The following is a 22,456-nucleotide window of genomic DNA, read 5'->3' as shown; positions in this document are numbered from 1 at the left end:
ATTTATTTTAAATTTTTTTACACAAATATATAAATAAGAATTTTTAAATGGAATCTACAGGAATTACATTTAAGATATAAATTGCATTATGAAGCTTTGAAGTAACTACACTAAGAACTGCATGTTCAGGCTTTAAAAATTGTTGAAAACTGGCACACCTGGTCAAGAATATGGATAATGCGTTGAAAAGTATCTTCTAGGATGAGCTGAACGGAGAGAAGAAATAAGAAGGACAAGTAGGACAGTGAAAGAAGGTTATGAAAAAAGATTCTGGAGATTAAAGTATGAGGTACCTCCAGCAGGGTACACATAAAAATGGGACCTCAACAGAGGACCTTAGGCAAGGAAGACAAAACACAGCAGGAAGAACAGGCATATTCAAAAGGCTCTTAAAAGAGAAGTTAGAACAAATCTTAGTCACAAGCAAGAAAAAAATATGAGTGGCCTAGGGAAACAGTATTAGATATAGTCAAGCTGAGGCTACATGACCTTCTGTCAGAATTTATAGAGCGTATTATTGCACTGGGCCCTTGACATCTATTATTTCTGTGGTACTTTTGTGAAAAGACAAATCCAAAATAGGTAAAACCAGGATTTAAGTGGTCAAGAATCCATCTTGCAATTCAGGGGACACCGGTTAGATGCCTGGTTGGGCAACTAAGATCCCACATGCTGCAGGGCAGCTAAGCCCGCACGCTGCAAATAGAAAGAAGCCCACTTGGCGCAACTAAGACCCGACGCAGCCAAAAAAAAAGTTAATTTTTTAAAAATAGTTAAACCCATTTAAATATTCATCATTTACTTAAACAAACAGAATGAAGCTCTTGAGGTATAACACAGTGCAAATCTACAGTAGATCAATAATCCATCTCTGGACTCCTAAAGTTCCTTTCTAATGGGTTCTATCTACTCTTGAACCCACCCTATTTCATCTGCCCACCCTCCACCCCAGAACTACATCTGAGCACTAGCTATGCCATGTAATAAGTTGTGCTATGCATAAAAAAAAAAACTGACTGAAAGAAACCATTATCATGAAGTTAATAGTCTCAGGAGCAGGCATGAACCTTCTTTTCTAATATAATAATAAACATTAACGGAAATCCAAGAAACATGAAGTTTCACACAGGGTGTTCATCTAACTGGGTAATAAAAGTCCAAATCCATTTTCTTAACCACTAATCTATACAGCCAATAAATAATACCAATTCATATGGCTGAGTTCTACTCACATTAATACCTAATCAAGATCTCCAATGTACATGTACTAAAGAAGAGATTGTGACTAAAGGTAAATACGAATCTTCAGTTAATATAGAGATCTAAAAATATAACACTGAGATACAGAAGGACACTACAATGATAAGAAATCACAAGGTGTGACTGTCATATTACCTTGCCTCTATGAAATAAACTTAATTTCTGGGACTTCCCTGGTGGTCCAGCAGTTAAGACTCTGCGCTTCCACTGCAGGGGGTGCAGGTTCCATCCCTGGTCTGGGAACTAAGACCCCACATGCCACGCGGTGTGGCCAAAAAGTAAGAAAAAAAAACAGAAAGAAAGAAACTTAATTTCTAAGGCTAGCTTAAGTAAAATAGATACGCTGATTTTAAGTTTTAGAAAACTTAGAAGCGTTCTCTTCCTTGGCTTCTCTCCAAATTCCCCTATGACCTCTCTAACTGCTCTCTGATGAGGTCACCTTCTGCTCATAAAACATCAGTTTTCCTCAAGAACTCATCCCTAGCGTTTTCTCCTTTTCATTCTACAAATATTTCAAGGCTAGTTCTTCCATTCTCATGGCTCTCAACACCTCATATTTCCTTTCGTAGACTCAGATCCCATATTTCCTACAACTACTTAGACTTGTTTACCTGGAATTATCACTAACACCTCAACTTTAACATATCCAAAATGGAACCTCTCCCTAAAATGCCTCTGGCCTTACTTTTCATTTGTTTAGTTTCCTTTGATAGACGGAATTTGATGCCATTAAATTACCCAAACTAGGAAACCCAAATTGACCTTAACTCCTCTCTTTCCTTGTCTCCCCCAGATCCTGTCAATTTTACCAAAGCAGGGTCTCTGAATTCCCTCCTTTGCTGCCCTGCTCTCCATCTTTACCACAGCAGTAATTCAGGGCCTAAATTTCTCTCCCTAAACTACTACAACTTCCTCCTAAATAATCACCAAGCTTCCAATATTCCCCCATCCAGGCATTCCTGACCTGTTTTTCAGGTAGCCACAGGGATAATCATGCTAAAATGGACCTGATCACTTCTCTTCTTAAGAAATCTTCAGCAGTATCCCCCTGAGCCTACACATCTTTGCATACTATACAGGACTCTTCTAACCAGAATCCAGCCCACCTGCCAAGCTTCATCTCTAGCTGCTCCCCCTGAGGGACTATACATACACCAATAAGGGCCAGGTGCAGCTCACTTCCACACTTTTGCCAAAAAGCCCTACCCTCTCCAAGCAAAGCTGCTTTCTCCTCTGTAGTCTACAACACTTCAGATGGGCCTAGATTATGGTGGTGTTAATGTTCATTGTCACGGTGAAGAGCTAGTAGGACACAGTGGTTTAAGTTTGTGCTTTTGAAGGGAAAATGCCTGGGCTCAAATACCACTTGAGTAGCCATGCCTGTTTAGTCATTTATAAAATAGAGATGACAATACCTTTATAGATAGCACAGGGAACTCTACTCAGTACTCTGTAATAACCTATATAGGGAAAGAATCTTAAAAAGAATGGATATATGTACATGTATAACTGAATCACTTTACTGAATCACTAAAGTGATTCAGTTTCACCTGAAACTAACACAACAATGTAAATCAATTATACTCCAATATAAAATTTTTAAAAAGAAACATTAAAAAATAAAATTTTTTAAAAAATTTTAAAATAACTTTATAATAGAGTTTTTATGAAGATAAAATTATGAGAGAAAGAAACGGCTCGCAGACTGCCTGGAACACAGAAAGGGCTCAATAAACATTAGTTCTTGTAATTCCATCTCCCAAGACTGTAAGCTATTCAAGGCCTGGGAGCCAATTTCATTCACTTTCCCCCTCCATACACTTAATACAAGACTTCAACTGAATTAGCAATCTCGAGGCATTTTCTACCCACACCATGACCACTCTGATTTCTAATAAAATGTTTCCCCATAACTATCTGGAGACTGAATAACTGTTACATTAAATGAAGATACACTTAGACCTAAAAGAAAACAAGCAGTAATATCAAAATTGACATATATACTTAAATTATTTAAGATACCAAATTTTATTGATACTTTCAATTGTTTAATAATCTGACTAATGGAAATACATATATCGCAAAATGGAATTCATAAGTTGTACTTCCTAAGGAATTTAAAGTTAGGTGATATGAATGAACACCATTTTAGGACCCCTAAAGTTTTCACATTTCCAGTTACCAAAATGTCTTAGAGCCAAGGCTGGCATTAAGGCTTAGATGGGGACTTCCCTGGTGGTCCAGTGGCTAAGACTCTGCATTCCCAATGCAGGGGGCCCGGGTTCGATCCCTGGTCAAGGAACTAGATCCCGCATGCTGCAACCAAGACCCCATGCAGCCAAATAAATAAATTAAGGAAAAAAAAATGAAAGAAAGAAATGAAGCACAAAAACAAAGAACATGCTCTTCCTTTCCCCTCATTCCTTTCCTTTATCTACTTCCTTCTTTTCTTTAACATTAAGTGTAATGTGCTTCCCTCACATTACACTGCAGTAAACAGTAGGCTTGAAAAGATGAAAAAAAGGAGATAAAACAAATGTCAACAGTAAATACCCCCCCCAAAACATCAAGAAAACGATAGAAAGCAAACTTAAATCAGACTCTAAATACTGAATAACGTTTCAACTTAGATTTTTCTTTTACTTAAAGAGGGGGAAGGAGCAACTTTAGTTACAATTAAATTGACCTCTAACTGCATTTTCATCAAATGTCCAAATTCAAAACAAATTCTGGGGCTTCCCTGGTGGCGCAGTGGTTGAGAGTCCACCTGCCGATGCAGGGGACACGGGTTCGTGCCCCAGTCTGGAAAATCCCACATGCCGCGGAGCGGCTGGGCCCGTGAGCCATGGCCGCTGAGCCTGCGCTCCGCAACGGGAAAGGCCACAACAGTGAGGGGCCCGCGTACCGCAAAAAAAAAAAAAATTCTGCCACTTAACTAGCCAAATAACTTCTGCAACCTTGGGTTCCTCATCCCCAAAATGAGGATAATAGGAATTAAACAAAATAAGCACTTAGCATATTGCATGACCCAGAACAAACATTAAGGCTCACGTTGTTATGCTAATGTTCCTTAAATCCTAATTTTCATAAATTATGGTACATGCATTGAACAGAATTCTATTTTAACCATTTAAAACATGAGGTACAGGGACTTCCCTGGCAGTCCAGTGGTTAAGACTCTGAGCTTCCAATGCAGGGAGGGCTCATTCAATCCCTGGTTGGGGAACTAAGATCCCACATGCCTTGTGGCAGCCAAAAAAAAGGGGCAGTTTTACACGTATTTATATGGAATGATCTCCAAGATGTACTACATGAAAAAAAAAGAAAGGACCAGAACAGTGTGTATAGTATATTACCACTTCTATTTTTCTTTAATTCAGGTATTTATAAATATATATGGTGGATATATACAGAATGTCTCTGGAAGAATACATAAGAAACAAGTATGAGAAGTTGCCTCTGGGAAGGAAAACTAAATGGCTATGGAACAGGAGTGGAAGAAAGTCAACATTTTACCGAATTCCTTCTTGTACCTTTTGAATTTTGTGTTATTTACTTGTATAGCCTATTCCAAATTTTTTTTAAATAGTTTATATTAAGATCGAAACCTCATGCTACCAAAATATTCCATTATACAGTAAGTGGATTATGCTAAACTTTACAGTAAAACCTAAGGTGACTTAATCACAGTTTTAGTATTAATTTCAACTCTATTTATGATAATAATCAAAGACTGATAGAGTTTTAGCTAACCTGCCAATGAGAATCAGTTTATTAAGATGTATAAGGGTGGGGTTCCTGGAGATTTTTTTTAAAAAGGAAAGCTTAAGTATGTGGACGAGGGAGCAATAAGAATAACGTCATTCATTCACTCAAAAAATATATCTGCCCATCAGGTGCCAAACACTGTGCTAAGTGCTGAGGAAACAATGACACCCAGTCCTTGCCTTTGAGTAGCCCGCAATTTAGTGGGAGTATATGAATATAGTAAAACTAGCACTCCTGTGGCCTTGGTTACTCAAAATACAGGTTCATTCACTCATGAATAACAATTTGAAAGAATGAATGAATGATGCAAGCCCGGTGACAAAATACGCCTCGCTGAAGCCTCTAGGACTTGAAAAGAACACAAAGAATCGACCCCTCAATCTGAGAATGTCAGTACACTTGCATTCCCGCAATCCAGAGAGCACGCAGGGCCTGCAGATGTCAGAGGTACAGTCCCGGGTCACCAGCCTGGAGAGCTTGGGATGGGGCAGGTTGGAAGAGTTCCCAGGCCTCAACCCCACACTTGAATCCCTTCAAGCGAGGTACTCCCCACACCTGGGTTTACAGATCTCTAACAGCCGGGAAGGAACAAACCCTGGGTCGACATCTAACCCTCAAAATGAAAGTTACTCTGGGCCACCTCCCTCAGTGCTCCTTCATGAGCAGGCAGTAACAGCGGTGCAAGAGAGGGTGGAACTCCTCTCGAAGAAACCTCTCGAAAACCGTGAACCAAGGAGGCAGTTTGGGGAGCTCGAGGAGGGAGGGTGACTGCCCCGAGACTTCCCCGGTCATAAGCAGTCGTCTCGGCTTACTCCAGATACAGTCACTAACCTTTACAAAAGGGGTTTCCAGGGGCGGTGACCGAAGTGGGGAGAGCAGCGGCCCAAGCCCTGCACCGGACACATCTTCCTCTCAGCCGGCTCGGCGCTAATCGCAGGGTAACCAAGGGCGACCAAGAGGCCGCCATCTTGAGCTCCGTACAGGGGAAGGAAGAAGAAAACTTTATTGAAACCCAGAAGAGAGACGGTAGCACAGACAAATCCAGCCGTGCTCACAGAAGGCTCCGCCCGACAGAACGAAAGGGAGCAGCGGAAGAACGCGACCTCTAGTAGCTCGAGGGCAAGCTGGACTCCGATGCCCTTCGACCCTCCGGGCAAAGCAAACCGGGACTACGACTCCCAGCATGCAGTGCGGCGGCGCGGGGGCCGGGCGAAGGGACGGGGCGGAGGGCAGCTTTAGGCTAGGGGGAGGGGCAGTTGTCCGCCCAGCGCCTGCTGCAGCTGATCTAAAAACATTTTCAAGGAGTTAGAACGTGTTTGCGGCGTGTATTCAAGTAACCACTCCTGAGCCTTTTCGGTTAGCGTACCTGACCGAGATTCCAAAACCTAAATAAAGTGTAGGTGATCCAGTGGGCCTTCATATTTTAACGAAATATTGTTACCTCCGTAAACGGTATCCCTAATTTATTTGCCTCCAGCGTCCAACGCATCTTTGGCAGAGTACATGAAATGTGCTCCTACCACTTTTACTTTTTGTATTTCAAGAGCATAAATCATTTTCAATGTGGCATATACTCAAATGTTTTGAAAGAACATGGAAAATTTGTGTAACATGGGAAAGCCAATGGCCCGTGATGGACAAGTAGATAGAGTGGCTGTGGGACAGTGTATCTAAGGAGGAATTTCTAAGTGATCTGCCCTAATTTGATTAAACAAAAAATGTTTTGAGTCACTATGATAACTGTATTGGGAATACAAACTGCTGTCCAGAAGAGGCAGGCAATCCGGTAAGGAAGGATAAAGAAAGCGACCAAAGATTCTACTAGGTGTTCTGGAAACAGTGAAAGAGCACTTTGGCTGGGAAATCAGGAAGGCCTTCTAGAAGCTTTATTTTTAACAGGAAACGAAGACCTTCCAAGAACAGGAAATAGAGTGAGCTAAGGCAGGCAAGCAAGAAAATCTGGACTAGGGACTTTCTTGGCATTCCAGTGGTTAAGACTGCGCTTCCGCTGCAGCAGGCAAGGCTTCCATCCCTGGTCGGGGGAGCTATGATCCCGGGTGGCGCAGTGGGGCAAAAAAAATAAAAATAAAAAAACTGGATTACAGGAAGGAGAAAGCCACGTTTCAGACTACACTAGAAAGAGTTCCAGGAAGTTAGGTAGTTGGTCTACAATAGAAGATTCCAAAGAAACAGGAAAAGGAGAGCATATAGCATGGTGTAATATTTCGGAGATTTCTCTACTGACTCTGTCAAATCGTTTATAGAAAAATTATTTTGAATGTGTCTTTCAAAATGTCATTTCACATTTTTTTCTATCTTTAATTCCATTGTCTGACACGACAAACTATTCCTCCATGTTTGTTTCATTTAATGTTACTAATTTTTGGTGTGACACTTTGTGAAAGGCCTTTTGAAAAAACTGGACTGTTTCTTCCTTGACTTACATATTCATTACTCTCAAGACTTAGAGAGTGTCTGGGTATCATTTTGTTTCCTCTGGGAAAAAAACTGCTTGTCTTGGTCTTGGTCAATGAAATTACCTCTTAGTAGAGATTCCAAAGGCTTAATAATTATGGAAGTGAAATAGGAACTCATTGATAGTTTAATGCCAAATTGGCAGGAAGATCTGCAGGAAATTTTCACATGACTGTGCAAGTGGACAGAAACATGGCAAATGAACTTTATTGTGTACAAGTATGAGGTAACTTGGAAATAATTTAAATTACATTTGTTGTATTCAAGAGAATTTATTATGACCAGAAAACTAATTAAGTAGCCACTGTAAACTATTTTATTAAAATACCAATCCCAAACTCCTGCTGTTCCTGCAATTGCTAAAACAAAAACAAAAAAAAAGCCCTAAGGCTTCCCTGGTGGCGCAGCGGTTGGGAGTCCGCCTGCCGATGCAGGGGACACGGGTTTGTGCCCCGGTCCGGGAGGATCCCACATGCCGCGGAGTGGCTGGGCCCGTAAGCCATAGCCGCTGAGCCTGCGCGTCCGGAGCCTGTGCTCCGCAACGGGAGAGGCCACAGCAGTGAGAGGCCCGCGTACCGAAAAAAAAAAAAAAAGCCCTAAAAGGCATTTTGAACATTATCAGAAAAAGTAAATCAGAAAATCACAAAGCATTATCTTTTCCTACTAAAAAATCTCCCTAGAGAAGTGCCAATTAGTTCTGGACTCTAATCTCAGGGACAAAACCAGGCCAGGGCTTCCCTGGTGGCACCGTGGTTAAGAATCTGCCTGCCAATGCAGGGGACACAGGTTCGAGCCCTGGTCTGGGAAGATCCCACATGCCGTGAAGAAACTAAGCCCGTGCACCACAACAACTGAGCCTGCGCTCTACAGCCCGAGAGCCACAACGACTGAGCCCACGTGCCACAACTACTGAAGCCCACACGCCTAGAGCTCGTGCTCCGCAACAAGAGAAGCCTCCGCACACTGCAACTGGAAAAAGCCTGCGTGCAGCAATGAAGACCCAACACAGCCATCAATCAACCAATCAATGCAATCATTAAAAAAAAATGATGACAAAAATGGGAAAGAAAGTGGTTGGTCGATAACATACTATGGTAGGTGAGTTTCTGGAACTCACAAACCTGTTTCCCACCTCAAAGCTTTTACATTTCCTGTGCCTTCTGCATGGAATGCTCTCCTCCAAGATATCTACTTGGTTCACTTCCTTGTGTCCTTAGTTCCTTATGCTACCTTGCCAGTGAAGGCCTTTCCTAACCACCTAACTACCTAACTTCCTCCTTCCTAGCTTTATTTTCTCCAACATCACTATATATACTTTACTAATTTATTAGCTTATTATCTGCTCTTACTGCTCTTCCTAGAGTTTAAGCTCCATGTGGACTGGGATTAATGTCTTTTGTTCACCGCTGTATCCCCAGGGCCTAGAATAGTGCCTAAGTTAGTACACACTCCATAAATGTGTATTAAGTGACTGAATGAGTTGTCTTAGTACAAATACAAAATTTATCATCATTTTAGTCCTTCTGCAAAAACCAGACTACCTGCTTCATGAAATCAGTGATGCTCCTAATATTTTGAGTCCACTTGAAGATTAATAAAAAACACCATCGGGCTTCCCTGGTGGCACAGTGGTTGAGAGTCCGCCTGCCGATGCAGGGGACACGGGTTCGTGCCCCGGTCCGAGAAGATCCCACATGCCGCGGAGCGGCTAGGCCCGTGAGCCATGGCCGCTGAGCCTGCGCGTCGGAGCCTGTGCTCCGCAACGGGAGAGGCCACAACAGTGAGAGGCCCACATACCGCAAAAAAAAAAAAAAAAAATCTAATTCAATATCAGAGAAGTAATTGGAATACAGCCAAAGCACCCTTATTTTTCACTTATTTATTCATTCATTTATTTATCATCACACATGTTTCCTCATAATTATAGGTTCTTCTAATTTAACAAAGAAACACTTTAGCTACAAGAGACAATATGGTTCATTTGAAGACACATAAGGAATGATTTAAACCATAAAAACTCATTTTCTGGAGTCAGAGTCAAAATATCTAGCTTCTAAATTCCAATATTTGTAATTAAAGATCCTTGGTCAAAAATATAATTTAGGTTCCTTAATTTCAACAAACAATAAATATGCCTAAGTGCCTTATTACCTATGGAAATTTCTAAACAAGATATACCCACCTCAGTAATATAAATTTATATCAAGTATAGATGTTGTGGCAAGCAATCCATTCCTTCTAATAAGTAAGAATTACACATCTGCTGAACTTCCAACAAAAGCTACCATTTTTTTCCTTAATGAAACACTATTTCATCTGTAACCAGAGACTGGCCAAAGACAAAATATTTGAAGTCATGTTCAGTGCTCAACTCTTTATTTAGTTTCTTTCTACTTATTTTCAACAACAGATTCAAAATAACTGGTTCGGTTTGTTTTTCAGGTTTTTTAATTGAAATATAGTAGATTTACAATATTATATTAGTTTCAGATGTACAGCATAGTGATTCAGTATTTTTAGAATATACTCCATTAACAGCTATTAATATTATAAAATAACGGCTATAATTCCCTGTGCTATAGAATATATCCTTCTTTCTTATCTATTTTATACATAATAGCTTGCATCTTTTAATCCCATACCCCTACCTTGCCCCTCCCCACTTCCCTCTCCCCACTGGCAACCACTAGTTTGTTTTCTAAATCTCTGTCTGTTTCTGTTTTGCATCTATGTTCGTTTGTTTTATTTTTGAGATTCCACATATAAATGATATCATACAGTGTTTGTCTTTGATTTATTTCACTAAGGATAATATTCTCTAAGTCCATCCATATTGCTGCAAATAGCAGAATTTCATTCTTTTTATGGCTGAGTAATATTCCATTGTATATATAATTTGTTTATATATATATACATATATATACACCACACATATATATAAACACATATATACACCACATACACATATATGGTGTGTATATATATTCCCTCTGTTCATGGACACTTGGGTTGCTTCCATATCTTAGCTATTGTAAATAGTGCTGCTATGAACATTGGGGTGCATGTATCTTGTTGAATTAATGTTTTCTTATTTTCTAGATATATACCCAGTAATGAAATTTCTAGATCATATGGTAGTTCTATTTTTAGTTTTTTGAGGAACCTCCATACTGTTTTCCATAGTGGCTGCACCAATTTACATTCCCACCAACAGTGTATAAGTGTTACCTTTTCTTCACATTCTTGCCAAAGTTTGTTTTCTGTAGACTTTTTGATGATGGCCATTCTGACAGGTGTGAGATGATACCTCATTGTGTTTTTGATTTGCATTTCTCTAATAATTTGCAATGTAAAGCATCTTTTCACATGCCCATTAGCTGTTTGTATGTCTTCCTTGGAGAAATGTCTATTCAGATCTTCTGCCCATTTTTGGATTGGGCTGTTTTTTTTTTTTTAATTTTTTGTTTTTTTGATATTGAGTTGTATGAGTGTTTTTCAGTTTTGAATATCCTTTATCAGGATTTTTTTTTTATTTGAACCACATGATAATATGTCTATTTGTCTATTTACCTATATATTTCCTCCTTAAATGTTTCTTACCCAAATTTTAAGGGGGAAGGAGAGGCTTTTCTTATGTAATTTCTCCACATGCCCTCTCTGCCATCTTTCTTTTTTTTTTTTTTTTTGCAGTACGCGGGACTCTCACTGCTGTGGCCTCTCCCGTCGCGGAGCACAGGCTCCGGACACGCAGGCCCAGCAGTCATGGCTCACAGACCCAGCCGCTCCGCGGCACGTGGGATCACCCCGGACCGGGGCACGAACCCGTGTCCCCCGCATTGGCAGGCGGACTCCCAACCACTGCGCCACCAGGGAAGCCCTCATCTTTCTTTTTAAAATAGCAGCAACCCACAGCCATTTCTAACCTCCCCCAAATCCACATGCAAATTTGTAATCTGGGAGCCACCTTCAATTAATTTCTCTTCCTCATGATTCACATGCAATCTTTCATTAGATATAATTGAATCTATCATCTTAATATGGCATAAATCCACCAACTACCATTGGGTCTTCCTCCTGTCTTTCTGAGGGTAATACAGTCATCTCCTAACTGGCTCTGTCTCTATCTCCTCTGATCCATCTTGCTATCAGGTTTGTTTCCAAAAATGTGACCTATCTGACCACATTGCATCACAGATTCTGAACTTGCAATGCCTCCCTACTGTCTACCGAATGAAATACAATTTATTATGGACCTTTAGAAAATCAAGATCTGGTTCCTAACCTACCTTACCATCTTCTCATAAGTGATTGAAACCCAGTGATTTACCAAGTATCTCATTTGTTTTCATGAACCTCCATATATACTATTCTCAAAAAACTGGAAAACTGATCTCATCTTCCCACACCCTACACCCATCTTTATTTCCTAAATGCGTTCTGATACTTTTCTTATTGGGTTGGGCAAAAAGTGCCTTTGGTTTTTAAGTAAAAATAAAAGACACGTTTTTCATTTTCACCAAGAACTTTATTGAACAACGTAGTCACCCTTTTTTTCCACTACCTTCTGCCATTTTTCAGGCAACTTCATAATCCCATCTTCCCAAAACTTTTTATCTTTTTGAGCAAAGAACTGTTCCAGGTGCCTTTTACAGTCTTCCAGGGAATTGAATTTTTTTCCATTCAGAGAACTTTGTAAAGACCTAAATAAATAGAAATCCGAAGGTGTAATGTCTGGTGAATTCAGTGGATGAATCAGGACTTCCCAGCCAAGCTGTAACCGTTTTTGCCTGGTCATCAAAGAAACATGTGGTCTTGCGTTATCCTGATGGAAGATTATGCATTTTCTGTTGATTAGTTCTGGACGCTTTTCATCGAGTGACGCTTTCAGTCGGTCTAATTGGGAGCAGTACTTGTTGGAATTAATCGTTTGGTTTTCCTGAAGGAGCTCATAATAGAGGACTCTCTTCCAATCCCACCACATACACAACATCACCTTCTTTGGATGAAGACCGGCCTTTGGTGTGGTTGGTGGTGGTTTATTTCGTTTGCCCCACAATCTCTTCCATTCCACATTATTGTATAGTATCCACTTTTCATCGCCAGCCACAATTTGTTTTAAAAATGGAACGTTTTCATTACGTTTAAGTAGAGAATCGCATGTGGAAATACAGTCAAGAAGGGTTTTTTCGCTTAACTTATGTGGAACCCAAACATCAAAGAGATAAACATAACCAAGCTGGTGCAAATGATTTTCAATGCTTGATTTGGATATTTTGAGTATGTCGGCTATCTCCCGCGTGGTATAACATTAATTGTTCTCAATGAATGTCTCGATTTGATCGCTATCAGTTTCAACTGGTCTACCCCACCAGGGAGCATCATCCAGCGAGAAATCTCCAGCATGAAACTTTGCAAACCACTTTTGACATGTTCGATCAGTCACAGCATCTTCTCCATACACTGCACAAATCTTTTTTTGCTTTTCAGTTGCGTTTTTACCTTTCTTCAAATAATAAAGCATAATATGCCAAACATGTTGCTTTTTTCTTTCATCTTCAATATTAAAATGGCTACACAAAAATTCACCAATTTGGATGCCTTTTTTTTGGCTGTGTTGGATCTTTGTTTCTACGCACGGACCTTCTCTAGTTGACGTGAGTGGGGGCTACTCTTTGTTGCGGTGCGCGGGCTTCTCATTGCGGTGGCTTCTCTTGTTGCGGAGCACGGGCTCTAGGTATGCGGGCTTCAGTAGTTGTGGCTCACGGGCTTAGTTGCTCCATGGCATGTGGAATCTTCCCAGACTGGGGCACGAACCCGTGTCCCCTGCATCGGCAGGCGGACTCTCAACCACTGCGCCACCAGGGAAGCCCTAATGTAATTACTTTTATATAATAATTATGATCTTGAAAGTCTGCAAAGTGATTAAAGGGCATTTTCTAAGAAACAGATTTCTGGATTTAAATTATACAGTTTTTCTGCGTATAGTTTTGGTGTTATCTAATTTATTATTATTACTATTATTAAATAGTTTTGAAGTGGCAAGTATAGAGTTAGACATTTACAAATATCTGAGATGTTAGGTCTAAAATGTTTTTAATCACAGATTTTGAAAGTTGACACAAGTATATCCCCGTTATCCTTTTTGTTTTTTAGCATTTATTAGTTTTGACTCACTCTAGCATGTTATACACATAGCACCTGTGCCCATTTAGCAAAGAATTTCAGTACAAATCACTCTGAATTGAATAGACATCTCTAAGAAGCATTACAATTGTTGAAATATTTTTAGAAACTGAAACAAGGAAATAAACAACTTCAGTAAAAGTGATTTAAATAACAAATAACGTATCTTTATAAACAGCTTATCTCCTTGAGAACAAAGAATAAACAAGGAGATGAGGTTTTTTTTCCCTTCACTATTAAAGCAGATCACAATATGAATGGGTGAAATGTCATGAATAATTGGAGAAAATCACAGAGTAATCTTCGACAAAAACATCTGATTTATTTAAAATTGTCGTTGTTTGTCTTATTAGAACCTTTATTTAACCTTGTTATCCACAGTGCAGTATTCAAGCTGGGCTATCAAAAACATACTTTGGAACTAACGATATTTTGAAATTTTTGACTTTCTCAAATGCAGGCTATGGTAATGTAAATCTCCCATGGCAGATGTTTTACTTGGGACCTAATTAATTGACATTGCCTTAGACAGAAATGCCTGTGAAAACTAATATTTTGAATCTAAAATGACAGTAAATAAATCAAGGTTTTGAAACACTCTGTCAATAGATTTAAGCTCAGGTTTCTGGTCAAGATGATCATCAAGCTTTCCAGTACTAGATTCATTTAGTTACAACATTGATTGAATAGCCTCTGCTCACAGGCCACACAGCACCAGTCACTTCTAATCATGGCTTCAAGGCCTCATCCTATGATTTTCAACTACATTCTTTCTTTCTAGGTAAGGCCATTTCCTTATCGACTTGTTCACAGATTCTAGGCATTTCAGGGCTTACCATGTGTCCGGCACTGTTCTAAATGCTTTATAAATATTAACTCTCAGTACTCATAATCACCTGGTAAGGTAGATACTATTTTTGTCCCCATTTTACACATGAAGAAACAGAGGCACAGTCGGGCAAAAAACTTTTCTAGGGTTACTTGGCTACTAAGGATTTTGCCCATTTCCTCTACCAGACCCTCACTAAATATAATTGATTTGCTCATAGCATTGTCTTCAAGTCAGACACATTTATGTAAAATATAAATTTCTAGGTAAGAGATATCTATACTATAAAAACATATCAGAATGGTAGTACGTAAATCACACTAGTATTGTGCCTAATGGATAGAAGAAATTAGAGAAAGCAAGGTAGCATGGAGATCTCTGTGGTCTAACATTAACCAAGCTAGGGTATGGCAAGGGGGTGAGGGCAGATGAGAAAGAGGTGAAAAAGATGATGCACAGCTAAAGCCCAAGCAATTCAAAAAATAATACTTACAGCAAAAAGGATATAAATATTGGGGGTATTGCTTGAGAGTAAATGGAATGAGAGTGACTTTAGATATGCTGAGTTTGGTTAGTCAATAGGACAACAAACAGAAATAGCCCATTGGTGCCTGTGTGTGTGCTGTGGGGTGGCAAACATTGTAGTAATATGCCCATACTCCAAGTTGAGGTAAGTATCGATTTGGGAGCATTAAACAGCTGAGTGGATCAAGCCTTGTCGCAGCAGGCCTGGTCAATCTCTCTACTGAAACCAGCCCACAGGTTCTGGCCAAATACACCTCCTGCAAAGATATGTTCCCAAACGAGTAGTTAGGAGAGCTTACTTCCTTTGCAAACACAACTAGGAATCAAAGCTGGTGTGCCTGTGTATATCCTAGTGGCTAAGGCCTTTCACTAGAACACTGATACAAATCCACAGAGATTTGCCAGGCCTTTCACCTCCCAGTAGGAGTTACGGCGCTGTTTGCGTCCTGACACTCTCTTCCGACCTGGCATCTCATAGATTTCCAGTCTGGGCAGTCCTCAGGTGCTTAATGCAGTACCTTCTTTGGGTCAAACTAGAGAAACAGGGGCAACTATTTCTCAAGTCCATTCTTTTCTCTACATTCCCACTGCTGTTATCTTAGTTCTGCCAGAGTGACCTTTCTAAACTAAAAATCAAGTCACTCCCATTCAGTGGTTTCCTTTAGAATGTCTTTAGATAAGGGTCAGAACCACAAACACTGTAATGCCTCATGGCCTTGTCCCTCTGGCCTTAGTCCTTGTCATTTTGCACTTTCATTCCAGTAGTACTAAACTATGTGTAGTTCCCCAGCAGTGCTTTCCTCTGGGCCTCTGTATTTATCTCTTTCTCTGGAATGCACCTCCCACACACAGGCACACCCAAATCACAGGCACTTTGCACGTCAAACACCAACTTTATGTCTCAGTTTTGTTGCTTCCTTCTGGAATTCTTTCCCTACTACCCTTGAGACTGGGCTATGTGGCTCTCATCACGTTCTACTGACGTGTCCCTACGACCAGACTGAAAGATCCTGGAAACAAAAACCATAACTTTTTCGCCACCTTCCCTCCTCTCCATGCTCCCTCCTGCCCTAGCACCTAGCACAGCACTTGGTTTACTGTAGCTGCTCAGTACATATTTGTCACATGAATGGCTAGAATGCTCTAAGCGTCCTAAGGGAGACATATCTGTTCAGCTAAGGAGATCACATGATGCTATTGGTTCTGGAAATGACCCTCTCCCTGCCCCACCAACTAATCAATACAATATATATGGCATTCTTCAGATTCTCTAGATCCTTGCTATTTGGTGTGGTCTGGAGACCAGCAGCGATGGCATTTTCTGGAACTTGTCAGAAATGCAAAATCTCAGGTCTCATCCTAGAACTCCTGGATCAGAATCTGCAGTTTTATACAATCTCCAGGTGACTTGTATGCATATTAATGTTTGAGAAACACTGCTCTAGATAACATTGTTGGTTCTTTACTTAGAAAGTTCATAATCCATTTTCTTGAGAGAAGGAATACAAATGCCTGGTTCCCACTGTTCCCACAGCTCAGGATTGTGTATTTTCACCCTGATTCAGGTTTACACTAACCTTGCCTGGCCTTACATGGTTGAAATCAGCCACTCTGCATGAGGTCAGGGGCTTTCAATTTCAAAAGGAATCCTGCGGCGTTTTTTTTTATCCCCCCAGATGTCAACCACTTGAGCAAGGACAGAAATTGCTCATTGTCATGGCTGCTTTTGACTCTTCCAGACACTGGATCCAATGTCATCTCTAAGAGGAGAGTCCCTCCTCACCCAGGAGTGTCTGAGCAGTCCTGATGTCTAAGCAGTCCTCAGCCATTGGCTGGAGTGCTCAGCATTTGGCTGCGAGCAGCCACGGGATATGTGGTCTCAGAACAAATGCAGTAATGAATTTCAGCGCACAGCAGCTGAGGCCATAGGTTAATTATGTTTCCTGAGGCTAGAGATCTGAGAGGCACATTCTCACGGCTACCACAAAGGGTTATGAGAAGATATAGGGAAAAAGGCATAATTGGTGGAGAAGAACTTGGATAAAAGCAAGAGAGGGGGGTTCCGATGTTGATACAACCAGCTGGGCACTGCCTGATTTACCAATACAGAAGAGACGCTAAATCACGCAAAAAAAAGTAACCAAATGTAGAATTGAGTGTGCACTGGAAGAGACACTCTGTGAAGGATCTCAGGGTACAGAGTAAGACCCCTCTAAGGGCATGCCTAAAACACAACAGATCAACAGATGCTCACTAACCTGCCTTCTGAGAGTGAGTCACGTTACCAGGCTTATTTTGCTGAGTGGCTTGCTCCAGGTCTTGCCTCTTCTTTTTTTCTTTCTTTTTTTTTTCGTTTTTTTTCAGGATCTTAGTTCCCCAACCAGGGATCGAACCCATGCCCCCTACAGTGGAAGCACGGAGTCTTAACCACTGGACCACCAGGGAAGTCCCCTGCCTCTTCTTTAAATGAAACTGTGAACAAATATACAAGGAAAATCGGTGTGAGGACGTATTAACCTCCCCAAGATCCCAAACTCTTAGTCCAAGGAGCAACCCTGCAGTGACCCCTCCATGACGGTGGAAGTAGAGAACTTAACCTTTAAGGGAAAGATAGAGACTATCTGATATGCTCCTAGAAGGGCTTAACATCATCTCCAAAGCCTGAGTCTCCAACCCCAGCTGGTCGTCCAACAATTCAATTCAATTCTGACACTAAATACCTGGATTTAGCACAGACCCTGCAGGTTAAAGAGTCAGTCCCACAAGACTGCTCCCACTTCAGACACCAGCCTTAAATGGGGTGCCTAAGCTACCCACTCCTGCCTGGCTGGTTACAAATGTGAGGATTCTCATGACCCCCTTCCCCCCTCAGGTTTGATAATTCGACTCACAGAACTCAGAAAAAAACACTTTACTTATGTTTAACAGTTTATTATAAAGGATAACAACTCAGGAATAGCCAAATGAAAGAGGTGTCCAGGGCAAAATATGGGGGAGGTGCGCAAGGCTCTTCCTTGCCCTCTCCGGTCTGTCACATTCCCAGGAGTCAGGGGGTGGGGCTGAAAATTTCACTGTGCTTTGCAGATATTGAAATTTTACAAACTGAAGGTTTGCGGCAACTCTTAGTGGAGCAAGTCTATCAGCGCTATTTTCCCAACAGTATTATTTTTTAATTAAGGTATGCACATTGTTTTTTGAGACATAATGCTGTAGCACACTTAAAAGACTACAATGTAGTGTAACATAACTTTTGTATGCATTGGGAAACGAAAAAATTTGTGGACTTGCTTATTTGTGATATTTGCTTTACTGTGGAAATTGGGAACTGAACCCATAGTATCTCTGAGGTATGCCCGTACAGTAGCTTATCCTGCAAATATAATCCCATGTGTGTGTAATGACGGCATATTCAAGGTTATTCACTGCAGCACTGTAATAGTGAAAGACTGAGGTCACCAAAGATATTCGTCTGTAGGGGATGTAGTGGAGAAAAATTTTTTCCTCTACCCTTCTAGGGTAGATAATAATCAAATTGACATAAAACAATGTAACGGGAGAGAAACAAACTTAATTTTGTATGTACAGGAGTCCAATAGAAGCATGAGACTAAGGAGCAAGTTGGGCAGTTGAAGCTTATGTACCACCCTGAGCTAAGGAATGGGATAGGGGCCTGGGGCTTCCAAGGAACAGATGTTTGGTAATTAGATGTTTGCTCTGCCACAGAAATAGGTCATTCAGGCAAAAGTTCTCTCTGGTAATAGCTCTCTCTAGGCCAGGCCCCCTATCTACGTTCTTTTAGGTAGTGGCGAGAGAGGTACAAGTTTTTCTTGAGTCTGCTGCATCTTGATTGCCCTCCGTTCAAGACAATCCACATGCCAAACTGGCATATTTTGGGGTCACACATTCTGCTCCCCTTCAGGGACAAGTTAAATAAATTATGGTACATCAGGTAATGAAATGCTTTGCTGCTGTATAAGTGTGGATCTATCTCCAAGATACATTGTTAAGTAAAATAAGGTGCAAAAGTGTGTGTTTCCTATGATGCCATTTTTGTTATATATACATATATATATGTAAACATGCTAGAATGTTTCTGGAAGGATACAAAGATACGCAGCAAGAAACTGGTAACAGTGGCTGTCAATGGAAAGGGGAACTAGATGGCTGCAGACAGGGATTGGAGGCAGCTATATCAATGGATACTCAAGTGCATTTTGACTTTTGAATCATGTAAATGCTTTATTTAAAATTAACAAACAAGCCGCAGTGTTTATAAATAATGTCCTCAATACCAAATCTGAAAATGCCTGCATTCTCAAAAGCTGGAAGTAGCCTGGGCATGCCTTGAGCTCTCAGAGGTTCTGAGGGTGACTCATGTTGTAAGTAGTCTTCAGTGGGGAGGAGGGAGATACTGAGCTTTGTGGGTTTTACTTTGCTTTGTACTGCATGAAGTGAGGCTACATGCTGAGAGTAAGGAAGAGGGGTGTGAAATACAAGAAGAGGATAAAATAAGGGAATGCTGAGGTGTGTTGAAGGGTCAGCTGAGGTTGGAAACCATAAATTTACAAAGGCGTCAGCTAGTTTGGGATTTTCTTCAGGAAATCACAGCAGCCTGGGAGCAGGGGTTTAGAGGTAGGTCAGGGTGTGAGCTCTGAATTAGAAAAATGATATAAGAGTGGCCAGGCTGCCCTTGAGAAGTTTACAGGACTTCACTAGGTTCGTCACATTTTCAGAGTCTGACACTCTGGAGGTCCAGCTACTTGGTTTTACCATTTTCCTCAGAGGTGATTAGGCCTGGGGGAGTGACGCATTAGTCAAGTTCACAAGACACTGATTGATAAGACAGAACCTCAATTTACAAATTTAAAATGAAAATATAAACTAGCTGGTCCCACAATGCAGCATCTCCTTTTGCCTACAAGAAAGTCCTCATAACAAATAATCCTAAAATGTATATGGAACCACAAAAGACCCAGAATTGCCAAAGCAATCCTGAGGAAAAAGAACGAACCTGGAGGCATAACCCTCTCAGACTTCAACAATACCTCAAAGCTACAGTAATCAAAACAGAGAAGTATTGGCACAAGAACAGACATATGGATCAATGGAACAGAAGAGAGAGGCCAGAAACAAGCTCACACACCTATGGTCAATTAATCTCTAACAAGGGAGGCAAGAATATACAGTGGAGAAAAGACAGTCTCTCCAGCAAGTGGTGTTGGGGAAGCTGGAAAGCCGCATGTAAATCAATGAAGTTAAAACACACCCTCACAGCATACACAAAAATAAACTCAAAATGGCTTAAAGACTTAAATATAAGACACGACACCATAAAACTCCTAGAAGAGAACACAGGCAAAACATTTTCTGACATAAACTGTAGCAATACTTTCTTAGATCAGTCTCACAAGGCAAAAGAAATAAAAGCAAAAATAAACAAACAGGACCTAATCAAACTTACAAGCTTTTTGCACAGCAAACCATAAACAAAACAAAAAGACAACCTACAGAATGGGAGAAAATATCTGCAAACAATGCAAGAGACAATGGTTTAATTTCCAAAATATACAAGCAGCTCGTACAGCTCAATATCAAAAAGCAAACAACCCAATCAAAAAACTGGGCAGAAGATCTAAATAGACCTTTCTCCTAAGAAGACATCCAGATGGCCAACAGGTACATGGAAAGATGTTCAATATCACTAATCATTACAGAAATGCAAGTCAAAACTACAATAAGGTATCACCTCACACAGTCAGAATGATCATCATCAAAAAGTCTACAAATAAATGCTGGACAAAGTATGGAGAAAAGGGAACCCTTGTACACTGTTGGTGGGAATGTAAACTGGTGCAGCCACTATGGAGAACAGTATGGAGGTACCTTTAGAAATTAAAAACAGAGTTACCATATGATCCAGCAATCTCACTCCTGGGTATTTATCAGGAAAAGATGAAAACTCTAACTTGAAAAGATACACACACCCCAATGTTCATAGCAACATTATTTACAATAGCCAAGGCATGGAAGCAATCTAAGTGTCCAACAACAGATGAATGGATAAAGAAGATGTGGTATATATATATATATATATATATATATATATATATATATAATGGAGTATTACTCAACCATAAAAAAGAATGAAATATTGTCATTTGCAGCAACATAGATAGACCTAGAGATTATCATATTAAGTGAAGTCAGACAGAGAAAGACAAATACCACATGATATCACTTATATGTGGAATCTAAAAAAAAAAATTATACAAATGAACTTACTTATGAAACAGAAACAGACTCACATACACAGAAAACAAACTTATGGTTACCAAAGGGGAAAGGGCGGGTGAGAGGGATAAATAACAGTTTTAACAGATACACACTACTATATATAAAATAGATAAACAACAAGGATTTACTATATAGCACAGGGAACTACATTCAATATCTTATAATAACTTATAATGGAAAAGAATCTGAAAAAGAATATATATATACACATATGTAATATATAACTGAATCACTTTGCTGAACACCTGAAACTAACACAACATTGTAAATCATCTATATTTCAATTTAAAAAAATGTTTAAAAAGTCCTCATAGAAAATGAAATTACTATCAGCCGACTGTTCAGTGATCTCTGAATAAAGAGGAATGGATGATCTTAATGACTAGAACTACCTAGCTGTGATAATCTAATATACTACTCAAGGAACACAACTCTCAAGGTGTCCACAGTAATTCAGGCACATTGACAAATTATTTTTCTAGAATTGAACCATTAGAAAAACATAAAATTGGTTATAGTTTTCTATCATCTTAGCCCATGGTTACAACATGGTTGTATCTTCTCGTCCCCACCACCCACTTCAGTTGCCACCCTTGTGTTACCATTGTTAACAGTTTGGTGTATATCCTTTGCTACAAAAATATTCACATATAAAAGTACATACATACAATGACAGGGTTTTGTTTGTTTACCCAAATGGGATCATACTGCACAAATTATTCTTTGATCCTTACTTACCAAAACACCATGGATATTCCTCTTCTAATTCTAATAACTAAAACTAGATATATTCTAACATCTTAAGACATAAAAATAGGGACTTCCCTGGTGGCACATTAGTTAAGAATCCGCCTGCCAATGCGGAGGACACGGGTTCAAGCCCTGGTCCGAGAAGATCCCACGTGCCGCGGAGCAACTAAGCCCGTGCACCACAACTACTGAGCCTGCGCTCTAGAGCCCGCGAGCCACAGCTACTGAAGCCCACGTGCCTAGAGCCCGTGCTCCGCAACAAGAGAAGTCACAACAGTGAAAAGCCCATGCACCAAGACGAAGAGTAGCCTTCCCAAAATAAAAAAAAGGGTAGCCCCCACTCACTGCAACTAGAGAAAGCCTATGCAGCAA

General features: G+C 40.2%; 1 protein-coding gene across 7 annotated transcripts in view; it reads right to left on the bottom strand.

The window, feature by feature from the left end:
• Positions 1-6,180, bottom strand: part of AFG1L (AFG1 like ATPase) — a 190,787-nt gene extending 184,607 nt beyond the window's left edge. For 5 of the 7 annotated variants that reach the window (XM_029223730.1, XM_029223734.1, XM_029223735.1 and 2 more), the window contains exon 1: positions 5,860-6,158. In XM_029223730.1, coding sequence (XP_029079563.1) covers positions 5,860-5,995 — 136 coding nt within the window. In that variant the 5' untranslated portion in view covers positions 5,996-6,158. Of the gene's footprint in view, positions 1-5,859 lie in introns of all 7 variants that reach the window. The other 2 variants (XM_029223731.1, XM_029223737.1) reach the window with 2 other exon arrangements.
• Between the last annotated feature and the right edge of the window lie 16,276 nt (positions 6,181-22,456).

Source organism: Monodon monoceros, unplaced genomic scaffold (assembly GCF_005190385.1).
Source record: "Monodon monoceros isolate NGI ecotype Baffin Bay Population unplaced genomic scaffold, NGI_Narwhal_1 Super_Scaffold_15, whole genome shotgun sequence".
NCBI lineage: Eukaryota > Metazoa > Chordata > Mammalia > Artiodactyla > Monodontidae > Monodon > Monodon monoceros.
This window is presented reverse-complemented; position numbering and strand designations above follow the sequence as displayed.